The following is an 18,693-nucleotide window of genomic DNA, read 5'->3' on the forward strand; positions in this document are numbered from 1 at the left end:
ACAGTCGCTGTGTCTGGCAGCGCGTGCTCACAGCTGCACAGCTGCCTTCGAATGCAGGCCCACCGTGGGCGCGCACAAAACAAGGCACAGCGACTGTGGAGAGTCTAGCCATAGCCCTCTGGGACCTCTGACCTACTCAGTTGCAGAGCGCCCTCACATGACTGAACATTTCAGTCTACCCTGTTATTGCATATTAAAGTCACAGATCAAAGAAACAGTTTAAAAATATTTCAACAAATTTATTTGCCACTCAAATTTCATATCATTTCTATATTCTTGATTTCATAGAAATTTTGAAGCTTATGAACAAATTTTCTCATGATTTTTGCAATTCTTAAAAAAGAAAACTGGACAGATTTGTGTAAACTTCATCAAATCAACTTGTACACTTCAATAACATAAACACTGCTATTACACACACAACAAATACATTAGAAACTTATCTACAACAAATTCAGCAGCTTAAAATTTACATGTACATGTGAGATATATGAGCTCGCTACTGTCCTGTCTGTTGAATGAGAAACAAAGAATTTTAGCTGTTGCACTGTGAGTTAAGGAAATAGGCATCCAACCACTGAGTAAAAATAAATCAAATTAAATTTACAAAACTCACACATTAGCATCAGAGAAACATTAACTCTGTTTAAAAATTACTTTACTCATGAAAACCAACTGATTTGTAATGTAACTTCAGCAGTATGCACTGGCTAACCAGAAAAATAATGAGCTATTTATCTTCTTAAGGACGGCAATCTGTGTTCCTAGGGGGTCTTTCACAGCAATGTAAATAGAAACATACCCCCTATGATGACGTATATTGAATGTTATAAAGTCAACATGTAAATCTGTTAGCCTAGTCTTTATAAGTCTTGCCAAAGTACGTTCAACACTGACTCAAAATTCAATTTTCAATCCAGATTTTAAACACATTAAAACTACTTGTTCTGGTGCACATGCCTTGAGCAAAATCTACATGTTTATATTGATGATTGCTGAAATCCGAAAATCTACTTTCAAATTGGTTTCCAGGTATACACAGCAGTAACAGTGGCAAGGTTTTACACTGAATTGACATTCAAACTTTTAAAACCAGAAAATCCTCTACGCTACATGCAATGTTAATTTAAAACTTTTGAAACTAATTTAAAACTTTTGAAACAAGTTTGACACAATTATGACATCTGTTTTGGTTGGGAGACAGAATTTTCTAATTGGTTCATGAAAAGTTGACAATTGAATTCAATATTGGTCATTTCTAACAAACACACATTATTGGCACAATTATTGTAAATGAGATTGCAGCGATGTCATGGTAAAAGTGTACTCAAGTGTACAGATCTCTCTCTTCTAAGCATTAAAATGGCATATTCTGATATGTATCAACCATTTGTAACTTACATACACCATGTAATTTCCCTTCATTCTACGTACACAAAATATCTTCATAGCTGGCATAGTAACTACTCTACATCCAACAAGCTACCAGCATCCATATCTCTTCCCTGCATGATCTGATATCATCAAAATGCTACAGGAACTCCACTATAAATCTTACAATATCATACATCGGTTCATCGACCCTGTATAGTTTAGCAGTTTATACAACTTGAAAGAAGTTGGTCACAATTTAAGTATCAAAAATTAAGTTTTTTGAACAGTTTTTGAAAATTGCAAATCTAGAACAGGAAGCAAAATTTTCAAAAAAATGACTATGACGATGTGATTTTAAAAGTAGTATCTATCAGTTGGACAAGAATTGTCAGATTTGGAATTGCATCTAAAATTCCATAATTAATGACTGACTCAAACACTTTTGGAAAGTCACAGGCCATATGACGTCAACGTTCACACCTAGACCATAATATGCACATATATTATTACTCTTTCTGATGTGACATGCCACTTTAGGAGTGTTGACAACAAGTTCTGGCTTCCATTAAAGTTCTGTGCAAAAGTAAGATATACAAACAATTCATGTGTGTTAAATATAATCTTTCTTAATTTAATTTGATATGACATTTATCTGGCATGTGGCCATTTGCGCTTACCCAAATGTGCTAACAGTATGTCAGTACCAATACATACGTGCAAAGAGACCATAACCTATTTTGTGGAATTATCTGTTCATTTCTATAACGGAAAAAATGCCCAATTTTTACCTTCCATTTTCTGCTACGGCAAAGTCTTCCACGCTGTATGTGGGTTCAACCTTGTTTATTGAAACGCATTGCATTGTACCGATGTTAAGTACCATAAAAGGTGCAATCTCTAATACTTCTGATGCCAGGACTGAACAAGAGTATTGATTTACTTATGAATTAAATGTCACATGCAAAATCTAGACAAGATGGCAAGACTGGTTGACTTCCACAACAATCTGCATTAAGTCCATGTTTTGTCACATTGTACACCAGGACAAAATCTGATACACCATGCATGCTCAGGATTGTACCTGAAGTCATATCCATGTCTGTCACAAGATGTCGAGGAATCAACCAATGACATCTTTTGTTTTAATTTCCTCCAAGGCCAAGAAAGATCATGCATTGACATCTCTCTCATTCAAAGTCCCCTAAAGCCATTAATTTCAAGAATCTTAACAATGTATCATTAAAATTGAAATACATAATTTTATATCACTGTGACTGGCTATTAAAAAAAAGGCTCTTCACAAACTTTCCAAATTCCTTTTGGAATATTTTTTAGTATCGGTTCAAAGTCTAAACACAAATTTACAATCTAAAAAAGTTTAGAATCATATGTCATTGTAAAATAGAACAAAATGTTAAACTCAGCATCAAAATACCTTGTCATATATCATGGAACTTGTTCATGTGCCTTAACTTGAAGCGTTTCTAACCTATAAATAATTATATGTATCACCCTGGTCTTTTGCTCCAAACTGATTTGGATGTATAGTATTTCACATCTCTTTTCCAGAGTTGTCAAAGTATGCTTTTCCGGAAGAATTCCTGCAAGTGGCTAGAATTTCAATTTACTTCCAGGCAGAAGTATCACCATAGCTGTAATATTGTCTTTGGATCCTGCTAACAGGGCTGCATGCACCAGCTTTTCACTCATACCCTTGGCAAGCTGACAGTACAACTCGTGCTTGGTCGGCGGTTGCTCGGACAATCGCGACTGCACGTACGCGGAGTGGATTTCCGTCAGAGTCTCAATGTCCGCCTCATGCCCGTCATCATCTTCATCGTCATCCAAAGAGCCGAACGACACCTGACTGCCGACTTCTGTCTGGAGGTCGTCAGGAAGTGGTTCGCGACTTTGTCGGCTGCGACGGCTTCCGCCTGAATATAAGCTACTGGCACTGCGTAAAACCAATGGAATATCTCCACCTTCCAGTGGAAGTTTGCTGTCCTCTCCAGCTCCATTCTGATTATTGTCACTGCCTAGTTTTTCAGGATTGCTCGTTTCATGATCGTCTACATCCTTTGTTTCAACGTTATTTTCTTTTCCCTCTCTTTGTTCCATCTCTTCATTGGCATCATCACTTTTGGCGTGACCAACCCTATCTATTGGTGCCATCCGGTGCTCGGGAGATTCTCTGATTTCTTCCAGTATTCCGGCTCTGGACTGTGAGGGCAGTATGCTTGGTGTCCTCCTCGCCGGTGATGTCAGGTCAGTGTCTCGCATGAAAAACGCCTCTGTGAGTTCGTCTTCTGGACTTGCGGCATATTGTTGTGACTTCTCGCTCAGAGGTCGCAGGTCGGTTTCCATGGCAAACTGGGAGTAAATGGACGGTGACATTGTTGTTACCTGACTGCGCTCTCTTGACCATAACACTTCCAAATCTTTCCGGACACCGGTGGACGGTGGCTTATCCGGGTTGGTCATGGCTTCCTTCATGAGACTGACGGCTTCGTCCTCGGAAAACACCTCCCAGATCCCGTTATTTGCCAAAATCAAAAACTCTGCATACTGGTCAATAACAACACTTGTAGCGTACGGCTCACAAATGACAGCCTTCTTGAGATGTGGATCGCCATGGTTGCCAATGCCACGCGTGGTATCCAACACACCATTGACCCTTGACCCTTTGTCACTCTCAGCAATGGAAGCACCTGTCTTGAGTACTCTCATATTTTCATTGTGATTGTTTGGGGTATGGTCCCTTGTTAGTCTATACGCCCTGCCATCGCGACATAACACACCATGAATATTACCTGTAGGAGATCAGACAGAAACAATATTTAGGAAAATTTAAAAAAACATGTGTGGTGGCAAATTATAATTTTCAAAGTAAATTATACAGAAGGCATCATATTTGTGTCTGTTTGGCAAAACCTTACTGACGATGTGAACAACACTCATGAATATTGAATATACCTTTTCATCACCGTGGTTTGGCCCAAACCCATTGTTATCAATGGTGAGTGTGGGCCTGTTTACCAGAAATTAGGGGTGAACAGTGCGTTGTGTGTGAGAGTGAAAATAACACAAACTCTACAGCGGTATTTTTCTAGTGCATTACAAATACTGTTGGTTGCAATTTATCACCACTAGTTAAAAGCATAAATGCCTTTGCCGCCGTGTTAATATCACACTTGTGAAATCTATTCCTCCTATCCATGTCAGGTCAGCTTTATATACTGCTTTCTGATCGATCATACAGTGGTGGGGTAACTTGACACATCAACAATTCAAGAAGGTTCTCTCAGATACAAGAAAACTTTATGTATACTGGTAAAGGGCTGACTCAAAGAAATTTCAAGAAACTCCTAACTTGACTCAAAGATTTCAGAAAAACCACAAGTTACCCGCATACTTGTGGTCAGTGTTACTGTACAAAAGAACCTTTATTTCAGTCTATGTCTGTTGACAGCCATGTATATCATTGTATCTGACACTAGTATATATACACTTGTTGTTATTATCATGTTCATTTTGCAAAAAGCACAAAATTCTCTTTCTGATACAGAATCTTAGGAATACACATCAGAAGTAACCATGAAAAAATCAACTTATTATGATAATGTACCAGTACTCTTGAAAAGATGAATTTTGAGATGTCCTTGAAAGAATCGTGACAAGTTGGCTAGAAAAAAAAGGAAGCCTGTACTATAGAATGAGAGATATCCTGCAGAGATGTGGAAGTTAATATTTTCCAGAAATGTCTTATGTATCAGACTAAATATAAATCAATTAGAAGTCAAATAAAGAGTATTATATACATTATTTATATGAGTAATGAATCAACAAACGTAATTTTAGATTTTAGTTTGGCAATCCACTTGGCAGAATCTTACAACTACGAATTTGCTTAGATTGGTAGACATTTGAACCAAACACACTTGTAAAAAGACTTCATCAGCAATTTTGTGTTTTGAAAACTTCATCAGCAATTTTGTGTTTTGAAACCTTCTCTACAGATTTTTTGTAGGCATGAGTGATGTTTAGTACACATAAACCTTTGGACAAAAACTGAACACATTTTCCTAGGGGGCCTCGAACTAAAACTGTCTTCCTAGGGAGGCTTTTAGCTATGTACTCTGTCCCTAACTCTAAATGCTCTCTGTCTCGATTTATCATTTTTTGTAATTGTCTGGTTTATTTCCTATTATTGTAACCAGCAATACATCAAATCCACAATACAATGCTTCTTAATATTTCAAAATGATACCGAATCATGATTTAAATTTCTAGCAGACATATGTATCAATTATATCTGCGCTGTATCTGGATCAAATTCCATGAGCAACAGACGCAAACAAAGACAGTATTCCATTTCATTCCCTAATCCGTAACTCACAAAATCCCACTTCAACGATGGAACAGATGTAAATCACACCATGAACGGAGTTAAAGGTATTCGGCAATCAGATGTAGACATGACGTCAATCCTCTGCTCAGGCTTCATGATTACCATGTGACACATGGCTATAAAAAACAGTGTTACTCAAACAAATACCAGGTACGGACACCACAGCAAAAGTACCCAGAGCAAAGTAACTACACCAGACATGTCTATGCATGTAAGAGGCCAGCCATTGAGACTTTTATTGATTTCAATTGGTTGTTACATGTATTAAATCGTCATTGTTAAGAAAAATTAAAGACTTCCAATGAAGTTAAATCTGATAGTTAAAAATAAGCAGCCACTTGACATGATTCCAATAGCACATACGGGTACAAGCAAAGCATAAGTCAAGATTTTAAAGATTTCTAAACTGTCACATAATTGACAAATTTTATTTTGCTGTACCCTTTGCTTTTTTCATATTCTTTTGACCCCCAGTATTTTTTAATGACTAGGTTTAGATCACTGAAATGTACATGCATCTGTGTACAGGGTAGATCCCTGAATTATTCACTACAAAATGCCAGGTGTCTCGCCATTGTCCTTGTGTTTCATCGGAATGACGTCCTACATCACTGTACTGATTCGGAAGTCATTATGGAAAAGGAGCCCGGAAATAAGAAAAATCCTACCGGATACACCTTTTATCCCAGCTCCAGAAATAACTTGTGGGAAGGGAAAATCAGAAGCTGACCATTCAAATTTTGAAGATTGAGATGCAATTACTTAAAATTCGCTGATTTCTGAAATTTTAAATTGATTGCAATTCTTGTTTTGTGTATAGCCTCTACTGAGAAATTCAGAAAAAGATTTAATGATTCAAAACATAGGACTCTGTACTAACTTTTTTTTCACTCATTTTTGTCTACCGTGTGAAGAATGGTATGTACAACCACCTGTTGATCCATCCTGGGCACAGGCAATACCCACTGAATTTACATATCACTTCCCGGATGTTAACAGCTTGTCAGAAGATATTAAATTTCAAAATGGTGGCACATGCAGACGTTTCTTAATTATGTTTTCATTGTTCCTGTCGAGAAGTGATTATTCTTATCAAACAAAGATTGGCGCTTTTTATGAAGTATAAAATACTGCCTGAGATCAACAGTCGACACAAAGTTCAGTGAGCAAAGATTAAAGAGTTGACTTGAATGCTGCTATTTTCAAAGCATGTCTTAATTTTAAAAGATGGCTGATCAATGATACACCTGTACGGAAATTTCAACCCTTAAAATTGGGATGAAATGTTATTCCAAACTAAGCAACAATGATCGAGTTTCACATGAAGTATAGTGACAAGTAAAGAATGAAGCAGCTCAAAATTTCACCCCATTTTACCAGTGTAGAGGTCTACCTTTTCTGCAAAAAATGAAATAATAGGGCCAAACCATTAAGGTCAATGGGTTAAGTTAGGAACCATCAAAGGAAACAGGTGCAGGGTCATTTTATACACTAACAAGAACCTCAAGTGTTTTCTAAACAATGGCAAAGATAAGAAAAGCCGTTTTATTGAAGTTAATGACGGTGACAGCCAATATTTGGCTTAACGGCCAGAAACAATGTTGTGGATACCAGATAATGGGGTATGGGATAGGGTGTCAGTTTTGTCAACAGTTATGGGTGAGAAAAAAATTCTAGCTGCTATTTAAAATTGTGTTCTCACTGAATCCTTCTCATTTTCTCTCACTTCACAAGAACATGGCTGTTGCTCAGCTAGTAACTCCTGGACTGATATTCAAAAAAAAATATATGCAGGTTTTCTGATTTCTGAACCTATAATTTTGAATTGACTTTGTCGCAAACACTTGTTCAGAAAGTTAACTACTGTAATTTTGTGTCAGTTTATTGCTTTCTGGCATTTTCTAACGGTTTGTATCAGAAACAGTTGCTATTTGAAAGTAGTACAAATTAATTGTACCGGATTACTAGTTTATTTCCAATACTATTATACCCGGGAAAATTCCTTAGGTTGTTAGCATGTAGGATCTAGCATACCCTTAGGAATTACACACACAGTGGTGCCAGACAATCGGCGATGCATGTTGGATACCAGTTTGTCAGACAACAATCAAAAACGCAGCTTATAAAGAGTTTCTTCTGTAAAGCTCTTAATAAAGTTATGAATAAAAATATTTCACTACAATTGAAATGCGTCTTGCGAACAAAATGCCGGAAATAGCGTTTAATAACGCAAAATTGATTAATACAAAGTAAGTCAATTAAGCTAAAAGGAAAGCTGTTGTCTGTTGCATAGCAACCAAAGATTGTCTGATATCCCCTAATAAATGGTATAGTTGTAAGGTTTCTGTACTCAATAAGAGGCATTTCTCGATACGCCTCCACTTTTTATCTCTGCACATGACGGACACCTGTAGCAACAGCTATGGTGAATGCTTTGTAAACTAACACTGGACATATTTAGCATTGACCCTGTCATATTTGCTGGATAAAGGATGGTTTTTAATGGATCAATTTCAACTGAGCGAAAAAAATTTGAATTCTTGGGTTGATAGCTTGATGTAAATATTTCTCCTGTGTGCATTGAGTGTTTTCATCAAATTCTGCAATGCTACCAGACATTGGTCTGCTACATACTCCTTGCTACACGGTGTACAAAATCCAACCAATCATGTTACAGAAAGCAAAGACCAGGCAGAGACATACTGTACAGTGTGTAATTCCATTTTCAAAATAAAATATCAAGTGTTCACAACTTATCCCTATAGGCAGCACAAATTTGGCCGACCAGCCAAGTGAATGAAATCCACTTTGAAAATTCTATATGCTGTTTGTTTATTGGCATGAAATTTTTTCCAAGTCACTAGGGTTTTGTGCTTTTGCCTCAAAATAATTAGATGATTATTAATGGCAGACTGCTCTGAAAAAATGCACCATTCTTTCATAGTTTGCCAGGATTCTTGCTATGATTGGACAGTTGGGAAACCTTTTTTATAATCTGAATATTGTATCACAGCCCACCTTGTGATTGATAAATCACATGAACTCTGATATGACCAATATTTACACACAGCTGTTTTTTTGGACCAGTTACTATCACCCAAATGAAAGGACTGTACAGTAATAATTAAATTTTAAAAAAATACAGTAAATGACACTGAATACAGCCTAAGAAATATTGTTATGGTTTGGATATGAGCTTTGGACCTTCTGTTAGTTTCATATTGGCCATTTACAGCAATGCAGCTGAGTTTACACAATCAACATAACAGCCAGATATCCTCCCTGGTTACTGATAAGGTCTAATTTATATGAAATATTTAATTCATAGCTGCAAGATATATTTTATCTCCTTTTGATAAATTTGAAATTACCAGTATTTGAAACTAAAGGTATTTCAATCTGCTCCAGTTGAGTTGCTTTGCTTTGAGAACACTGCATGTCTGTATTTCCACTGCTAAATGGAATGTTTGCTGTGCTATGTTTAACACTGTGTACTCGGTGACTAAGACGTAAAGTGTATAGTAAACAATGCCTTTAATGTAACTCCAAGTAAGTAACTGCCTGAGATTCTGACTGCCTGCAATGCTGATAAAGACCCTGTTTTAAACCTGTTCAGCCCCATTCTCTGTGCATAGATTCAACCATACCATTGAAAATTACAGGGCTGTACCATGGCTTGGTCAAGATAGGGATGAAATGAAAGAATATTACCTGCATTAGCGATATGTATGATTCCTTTTTCTTCTGGTTGTTTGACTTGTTTTGACTTCTTGTCGGGGCTTCCATCGCTGTTCTCTTGATCTTCTGTGCTTTCAGTGTCGTATTCACAACACTCCTCGTCTACCGTCATCTTCGTGTTCTGGATCACACAGGTCAGAGCCGAACACCCGCTCCATCGCACTCGCGATTTCTCGTCCTGTCCCAGAGTCAGTATCTCATCAGTCTTACGGTAGGACTTTCGGAAGGCATGTCCCATTTTCTCGGAGAAGGGGTCCTTTGGCCGTTTCTTGCGGCCCGATTTCTTTGGACCGTCCGGTCCGGTAGTAGAGAGTTTCTGCAAGTTTTCTTCACAGGTATGCATTATCTGTTGGATGATGTTGGTGCTTTCTTCATGCAGGACATGCCTGATGCTGTCTTTTCTGATACGCGGCTGGGGACGATCCAGCTTATATTCAGACAGGTCGTTTTTCTCAACCATGTTCAGCGTGCACACACAAGACGTATCAGGGTCAAACTTTGTCATTTCATGCAGCAAGCAGTGATGGAGATCATTCGCCGAAACTTCCGCGGCGAACCTTCCGTGGTGGCCGTCGTAAATTCCGAAGAAACACTTGTTTGAGTCATTCCCGAAATAGTCCTGGAATACCCTGGTGTCTTCCATCGTGGATTTCCAGCGCTCATTCCCATCGGAGCATATTCCCACAGCATGTACACAATGTGGACTGCAGCTCAGACTGAGTCCTTCCGAATCGATGATCATGCTCTCCCGGATCTGACGGAATTCTTCATAAGTGTCTTCCATGTAGGCCTTCAATATTTCAAACGCATCGTTGTATTTCTGTAGCATTTTTATCGGCAAGGGGTTGTCAGAATCGGTAGTTTTGTTCAACTTCTTCATGATTTGTCTTCTTCTTTTCAATAAGTCTTTCAAACTGCTTGGGCCGTTGGTCCCCTTGTAGTCAAACAGTTCCAGGGCCCTGTGGTAAGTCCTGTGCTCGGTTAAGGCCCTCACATCAATGTCAATGTCACACTGCTTGCACAGGATTGAGATTTCCGGCTGTGAGCTTTCCATTATTTCCGTCTGTGGTGTTTCTGCCCTTCCACGGTATTCATACCGGTCATGCTGGTACGTCTGTGGCCTGGTAACACGGCCTGACACTGAAGAGTCGGTATCACTCATCTTTTATTTATGATATAGCAACCTGCAAATAAACATACAAACCACTGTCACAAAAGGTGACATAGCAATGCACCTTTTTATTGGTCCACACGCAAAAATAATGAAATCTAGCTCGTTTCACAGAAATCTTTTATTCCTAAATCTATTTCAAGTAAAGGATAATAATTTTTCCAAAAAAATGGAGCAATGAGAACTGTTTTTTTCTGAGTTTTAATCTATTCAATGTGTAGCCCCTTTGTCTTAGTCACACTGACAACCCCTCTGACGATAGCAATGAGAAAGTCCTAAATTATGCATGTGGGCATTGATTGGGTTTCCACACAGCCTGTCTGTCAAAAAGCCACTCCCATTGATCCACTTGATGAATCTCCCACTCGGCTGCACATTTTAAAACAAATCTATTTGCTTCATTTCTGTTGTTCTTTCTTCTGGAGACCTATTACCAGTATGTCTGATAACCTTTTTGGCACATTTATCGTCAGTACAATATCCAAAGTTTCTTTTTCAGGTAAGCTGCTCCGGTACAGAGAGACAAGAAGCTTTGTGCTGACACTATGGTAAGAATACATTCCTTAAATTACGACTGCATGAAACACAACAAGAACAAGTATTTCATTTTTTCTGTATCATTTATTAAACCAGATAAGTTTGCTCACTTACACATTTAAGAAATCACAAGTCATTGTAACTTAGAGGAGATACTCAACTGGCTTGATAGCAAATGTGAAAAACAAAATTTCAGAACTCTTGAGACCCGAGTGTCGATTGCTTTAAAATACCCCTGATATCACTCCACTGAACTTTGAAATCGCCCACGGACAAACAACATTCTTATCCTACACTGAAATCTTTCCAAGTTTTTTTTATTTTCTCTTCAGGTACTGTACACAGTCTACTCAGACCTTCTAAGGAAAGACAAACACTTTTTAAGAAGGGGTTTCCATACCTCTGAGGCTCAAAATACTTATTTACTTGCCGTGCATTGTTTGTGCTGGAATAATTTGATCTCTAGGGGGATACCTAATACCATGGTTTGAAACGGTGTGCCCTCTGATAGGTACTTAGCTTCCGAGCTGTATTGTACATTGTTTATGACAACCAAACCAAACAGAGTTCAAAGACTTTCAACAGCCGTTAGTTTTCATTTTTCGATTATTTTGAGAATACATGTACATGTACGCTGCAACTGGTAAGTCACATTTGTTCTGTTCAATAGACAATTTTTTCTGGATTTATCACAAAAAGAAGAAACACTGAAAAAACTTTGATGTCAAATAGTAGCATTCATCTAGTACAAACAGCTAAATATTTACAGTTGTTCGTATTCGCCGTTCAAATTCAGTAAAAATATTTTCACAAACAGTGAAATCCATCATCTGCCGTTGGATAAAGAGCACCACCATTGGAATTGGTGGTCGAGTAGGATTATCCCATTGCAAGTTTTTTTTTTCATAAACGGTGAATTTATTTGCTTGTGAGGGCCAAAGTAACCATCTTGTGGAGATTAGTAAGGTTGATTTTGTGGAAGGAATTTTCTTCTGACATGGCAAAGTGACTTGTGGGTTGCTCATCAACAATCAAAACTCTGCCCTTTTTCTGCTTCACAGATTCAATACAACATCACCTGGCTGGATGTCTCTCTTGGGTGATTACTGATATTAGTATCTGGTGTGTACCAAATGTTAGGGATGACAATCAAAAGATTGATCAATGAACTTTGACTTAAAAGTTTTACTTTTCGAGAGGTGACCTTTGGCAAAAAGTTCTCTTTGTACAAAAATAAAAGTTTTGTTTCTCAAAATGGAGTCAAAGTTCTCAGAAAATACCATCTCAATATTATTGGTTCATTTCAAAAGTGGAAGAATTGGTTTGTGTCAAAACTCTAGGTATTAACCCTTTGAGCGCCAAAGTCAATTTTTGTTGCCTCTTCTATACCCCAGCCAATTTTTTCATGGTTTTGCCAAAATTTTGATAAAAAGCTGGAGCAAATGAAATGTAATGTCCATTTAGTCCAAAATTATCAAACAAATTAGAGAAAAATTCACAAAAATTGGTAAAATGTTGTACCAATTTTGGCAGGAAAAATTACAGAGCTCAAAAGGTTAAGGTAGAACCCTAGAATGCCCCTCAGGGACAGATATTCGGACACTCAAACTTTTACAATACTATTTGTGGTACACCACGTATGGGGGTCACTTTGAAGCCCATGGAGTAAATCAGGTTTTAACTGGCTTAACTTTGTGAACATCGAACAAATTTTCCCAAACAGATGGATGGCGGCCATTTTGAATTTTAAGAATCTGTGAATGTCAGGTAATTTGCTTCTCCAGTTTCAAATTTTGCTTGGTGACCCCTGATTTTTATTCTTGATTTCATAAGGGACAGAAAGTTTGAGCGAAGGTGAAAGTCTCTCATTTTCAAGGTGCCAACTACCGTAAGACTGTAATTCAACTTGGAAGATTCAATGCTATTCCTGTGCCGTCACAATGATTGTATGTAACGCAGTGGAAATTGAATTGACACCTTTATTACCCATTACTCATTACATTTCTGTTGTTAGACTTAAACTAATCAATATTACCTCACAATGAAGTAAGAGCTACCCAAAGTGATGTTAAAAGATAATTACTTCGTCCCTTGAAGATTGTAAATGACTATAGCTCTGAAATTTCAAAGGTTAACCAGGAATTATTAACATTGTAAGAGTGGTTTTACTTTGACAGCAAGCAGCAGATTAAGATATTCCCTCCTGAAATATGTATCCAATAGGGTCTGAAATAATTTGCTGTCAATATTCATTTTACAGTGTATGATTCAAGTTGTATTTTTGCAGTGTGGATTATTATTCAATGTTTTTGTGAGAGATATTATGCAAAGAAGTCAGGTGACAACTTTTGTCCAATGAGCAAGCCAGTTGTAACTGCCATTTTCAGCTACAGCACTCAACAAGACATGATACTTGAAGATGATTTTTGTGCAAACAATTGCATGCCTGCCCGTGTGGGTCATATCCGTGGCAGAATGAAACGTTTTCACAACTGTATCTAACACTTGCCGAAATGTGCCATTGTTCAGAATCATGGAAGGCTGTGTGTGCATAAATGCCGCAGATTATTGACTGTCTTATCCTTGTATTTGACAATTTACCGTATAATTAGTTTTGTGACAATAAGATGGTCATAGCACATGGATAGCCAAACCCATGAATTCTATTGGTTACCGTGGAAATTTTTTCATGTCAAGACTAAAGCAGTCATTTCATATTGGAATGGCAGTGGTAGAATGATTTTCTATACTTTACCCTGTTCCCTGTGTAACTACCCCTTACCTCATTCCCTGGTACATATGTAAATTCCTGACCCTGATACCAAACAATAGTGAATACATAACAGCCATGCTCTGAGGGCAGTCGCAGATTGTCGCATGAGTTCAAGAAACGATGCTTTTTATCATGCTAAAGGAAATCTTAAACAATTATCTTTCATAATCAAAACGTGAAATCAATAGTCATGGTTGACATTTATATTAAGAAATGAAGACGTAAATTACCTGATATTTCCTCGTATTGAGATTAAAAATGGCCACTGAAATTAGAAACAACCACCATTCTGTTTCTTAGCTCAATGGGGGAAATAAAATATAACTTTCCTAAAAACAAAACATGTACAAGTCATTTCATCAACAAGCTCTAAAATTAATCTCTGTCCATACAAGTACTGGACTGGACAGGAAAAAAAATTGTGAGATTTCGAGCTTAAGCCTTAATCTTGAAGTCTGTGTTACATGTAAAACCTCCACTGCCAATTTATAAATGTAAACTTGAAAATCTTATATCAATACACATATCAGATTTAATCTGATATATGTATTATTTATTCTGAAATTTAAATTTCAGGGGAAACCTTGAAAAGCATAGTGTTATGGTTAACTTGACACCAGTATTCATACAACCAGTATAGAGTATGCTAGAAAAACTAGTGTAATAGTTTATTATATATATTATATTTGCATTGATTTGTACCTCTAACCACAAAAAATGTCTGCCTGTTGTGTTGCACAGGCCAAACTGAAAGTTTTCAGCACAAGATTTTACATAAAATCTGAAACACTATATCTGGAATATTGAAAGAAAATGATCATGACTACTATGTGATTTTTAACTACTGTGGAATTTACTTTGAAATCAAAGGTCAGTCAATACAATGACAAAAGGTTACCCACCTGAACAGACTCAGCAAATATTATTACAACGCGACAAAGAATCACGGTTTTCCTTATAATACATAGATAAACAGTCTGCCTGAGCAAAGCAAATTTCATTAGAAGCAACGTGTGATTGGATTACCATTTCATTGCTGTTTTATATCAAATTACTGTCCCTCTATACAAAATCTGTTTTTATTTGGTTGCCCAAGATGTATAATTCACGCAATAATAATATTAAGCTTTAACAATTAGATTTGTTGAAAAGTTTGTCTCAAAATTTTATTTGTGTGAATAATAATATGCGTCAGAAAAGTTGAAGTTCCATTTGAGTAAACTAAATATTTCCTTTATGTGGCCCAAAATGTGCCTTGAAGCTGTCTTACAGTAATGACATGGCTAACAAAAGCGGTTGCTAGGCAACATGCAGACATGTTGGCCATTAAATTGCTACATATGTATACTGGCTCTTGTTAGCCTATTACAACTCTTTATGTCAAACTGCTACACAAAAAGATGTTTTGTCCGCTCTTCCATGCTTCTGTGATGTACCTGTCTTGGTTTGTCTGTGAAATGACTCATTTCACAATCAGTAAAATCCTGTATCTAATCAGGAAAAATGTATTTTGTACAGTTCACCAGTTTATGTGAATGCAACACCAACCCAAAACACTCATGTCAAATGTTTATATATTTTGTACAAAATAAATCCCTTTTACTTCATAACAATGAATAAATCTGATTTTCAGATTAACTTTTCATTGGAAAATTCCAACTGAGATTAAAAGCCAAAGCAAGACCTCCATAGTTGTGAAAGTATGATAAGACATCTTAATCTGAGCTAAATATCACAGTCTATTCACTGTTCTGGCGACAAGAAACAAAGTTAACAAAAATTTCTTTTTGATCGTATTTCTTTGATCCTCCATGAAACTTGCCATATTTCAACTACAAGCACATTGCGTAGGACTTATTCACTGTAGTGCATAAATATTCAAATCAATGCTCATTTCACATTGTCTTCACAGATCAATGTGCTCTATACAGAACAGTCGGGTTACAGTATCCAGCCAACATATTGGAGCTACTATATCTGTCAAGAACTTAGAAGACATGAAGACATGAAGATGCTATAATTCCCCTTTTTGATTCTTTACTTTTTCTTATGACAAAAGGACGATTTGTGAGGTCATTTTGGTGATAAATTTGGGGCAAGTATTACAGTTATTGACAATTATCAAATACTTCGTGACAGTGTGATCAATAACAGGGCATAAATCCATTCATTCCTCTTTGGATGACAAGGTTATATTGTCTGTAATATGGATACTCTTTTAAGCTAGAAATGTTTGAGACAGAAAAGTTGAACTTTTTAAAAAATATTAATGAACGGTTCTTAAAAAATGACAAAACATTTTGTCTTTCCTATTATATAATTTGATAATTTTAAATCAATTTTACCATATATCATACTGATGCAGAAATACTGTTATAGTTTTTGTACTTGTACACTGGGTAACTCGACAGTCAGTTACTCAAGGCTTGTATCTGGAATCACTGTGAAAAGCAATGCCCATGACTTGTGGTTCCCAGAAACTGGGGCGAAATCATAAATCTGTCATCTCAGATTAGAACATTTTTGTGGAGGGTTCCAAGTTTTTTATTGGTCATAGTCAGTTGAACATATGCTGTGTAACCTGTACTGGGTGGATATACTAGTAGTAGTATTTTGCACTTTGACACGACACTCGATGATAAAAAAACAACCACCATTGAAGTTACTACGAGCTGTTGACTCCAAATTGTCAGGGCTGAAACACTTCTTGTAGTTTTTTTATTCAATCAGGTGATTTGCAGTCTTGGATTTCATCAGACCACCTGTTGATTGTGAATTTGGAAGGCAATTAATTTTTAATCGGCTGGACCTCTCGAGTGATATCTCCTCCATAAAATGCAAGGAGCAGGGCAACAATGGAACCTTTCTCAGGCTTCTGAATAATTAATTGTGCGAGAAGGGGGAGTTATTAACCTACGGTCCTACGTATTGTTGAGCACTGAAAATTACTTTACCGTGTAATGGCGGTGTGTTTCTGTCTTTCACACGTACTACAACAAACAACGGGCCAGTTTAAAACCGATGGGTATCGTTTGTAGCCCAGTAAAATCCTCAAAATGTGGCCCCTCACTGAAAATTCCAGAGTGACAGGACAAGCACAGTTTGTGGTCATTAGAGACAAATAGAGACCAAACACTGGGGCTATCAAAAATTAATCAAAATTACTGCACTTGTCGACGGGACAATGAAATCAGGGACCCTTACTCGAAAACAAAAAAGTATACTTGTCAAGCGTTTCTCTTGGCTAACGGTCAACAAAGTGAAACTATTAAAAACAATAAAAATTGATCTATTTACACGACAAAGACGTCTTTACTCGATATTATGTAATGTGACTAGTAGCGGATTAACGAGACGCAGTTTGACAAGCTCTTTTTACGAAAGGACAACGTCTGGACTTTGTTCGAAACTTAGCTGTTACACAAATTTATAATGGTCCTTGTGTTTGACAAGGGCAGGTCGTTTGCGAAGCGCTGGAATAAGAAGGAAGAAACTCACCTTTGACGAAAGTGAATAGGTGTTAGACCTGTGTCTGCACGTTGTGTACACACCGTTGCCAACCAATCAAACCGTCTGACAATCTCCTCTTCCGTTTTTCTCACGTAGACTGTCATAACAATGTAACGCTGGTCAACTTCGCATAGTGCCTACAAATAGCCATGATTCTGTTCACCGGGCTCCTATGGCAGCTGTCTTCTCAAACAAACAAAACAACCACTTTGTAAATGAGTAAACTATGATAATCAAGGCTGTCGACGATCAAATCTCACAACAACAGGGCTAGGCATGGGGGTCCAGCGGCTTTTCGAGGCTGTTACAATACATAGTAACACGCCCCCCGTTAATACTATACTGTACTGTAAGAAAATCATTTTGCAGAATAAAGCTACTTAAGGCATAAGCTTCACTTGTATTGTATTTATTACTTTACGGTTTAAATCATTTAGTACTTTAAATACTTGTGTAAAATCTAAATTGTCCGCAGAAATAAAGATTCCCACAGGAGAACTCTCCACTGACAGCACCGAAGACCCGCCAAATAGGGTACTGGATACATGGACCAGTATTTACAGCGCCCTCAATAGTCGACATTAGTTCCCTTTTGTTTTTTCCCACCATTGGGGTGGGTACGTATTCTTACTTGGACAACTCAGTGTCTCATAGGTTTGGTGTTTTAGGAACCAAGTTGAGGATCCGTACAGATGTCATTCTCGACATCTCTGTTCTGGTCAAAAAATCAGATCAACCCAATATTATTAGCAAGAATGTTATATCAGAGGTTCTACACAATGCCCACCTGCATGGCACTCAAAGAGCAGCACTGTTCTTTCTCCTGGTCCATACTTCAATACTTCGTGCATGTCAGGATAAAGGTCTTGATGTAAAGTGGAACAGCACACATTTGTTGGGGGGGGGGGGGGGGGGGGTGGGGGAGATTGTTTTAAATGGGGAGAATTTGTGCAACCACACATCATGGAGAAAATACTCAGGTAAGACATGGACAGAATGAAAATTGGCCATCAACAATATTGGTTGGGCTTCCTCTGTGGAGCCTTTGAAAGTCAAACTGTTGAAACATTTTATTACTATGGGACGGGATGCTCAAGTAAGGGGTGGGGAGAGGGTGTTTGGAGGATATTCTGAACTGAAAGTACTAATGTAACACAAATTGTATTATTTGCAGTATGCAGC

At 37.4% G+C, this 18,693-nt stretch overlaps 1 protein-coding gene and 1 long non-coding RNA gene across 2 annotated transcripts; one reads left to right on the forward strand and one right to left on the reverse strand.

Annotated features, from left to right (window-relative positions):
* Positions 1-1,154: 1,154 nt before the first annotated feature.
* On the reverse strand, positions 1,155-17,813 carry LOC139143534 (protein phosphatase 2C-like domain-containing protein 1). Its single transcript, XM_070713963.1, has 3 exons — positions 17,500-17,813; positions 9,494-10,704; positions 1,155-4,184 (listed from the first exon to the last, which is right to left on the reverse strand). The coding sequence occupies exons 2-3, from the start codon at positions 10,680-10,682 to the stop codon at positions 2,986-2,988; spliced, it is 2,388 nt and encodes a 795-aa protein (XP_070570064.1). The 5' UTR covers positions 10,683-10,704; positions 17,500-17,813; the 3' UTR covers positions 1,155-2,985.
* Positions 10,950-12,483, forward strand: LOC139143535 (uncharacterized). The gene is made up of 2 exons (XR_011554629.1): positions 10,950-11,239; positions 11,561-12,483. It is a non-coding gene; the product is annotated as an uncharacterized lncRNA (long non-coding RNA).
* Positions 17,814-18,693: the final 880 nt, after the last annotated feature.

The sequence above is a fragment of the Ptychodera flava genome, chromosome 11 (genome assembly GCF_041260155.1).
Source record: "Ptychodera flava strain L36383 chromosome 11, AS_Pfla_20210202, whole genome shotgun sequence".
Classification (NCBI taxonomy): Eukaryota; Metazoa; Hemichordata; class Enteropneusta; family Ptychoderidae; genus Ptychodera; species Ptychodera flava.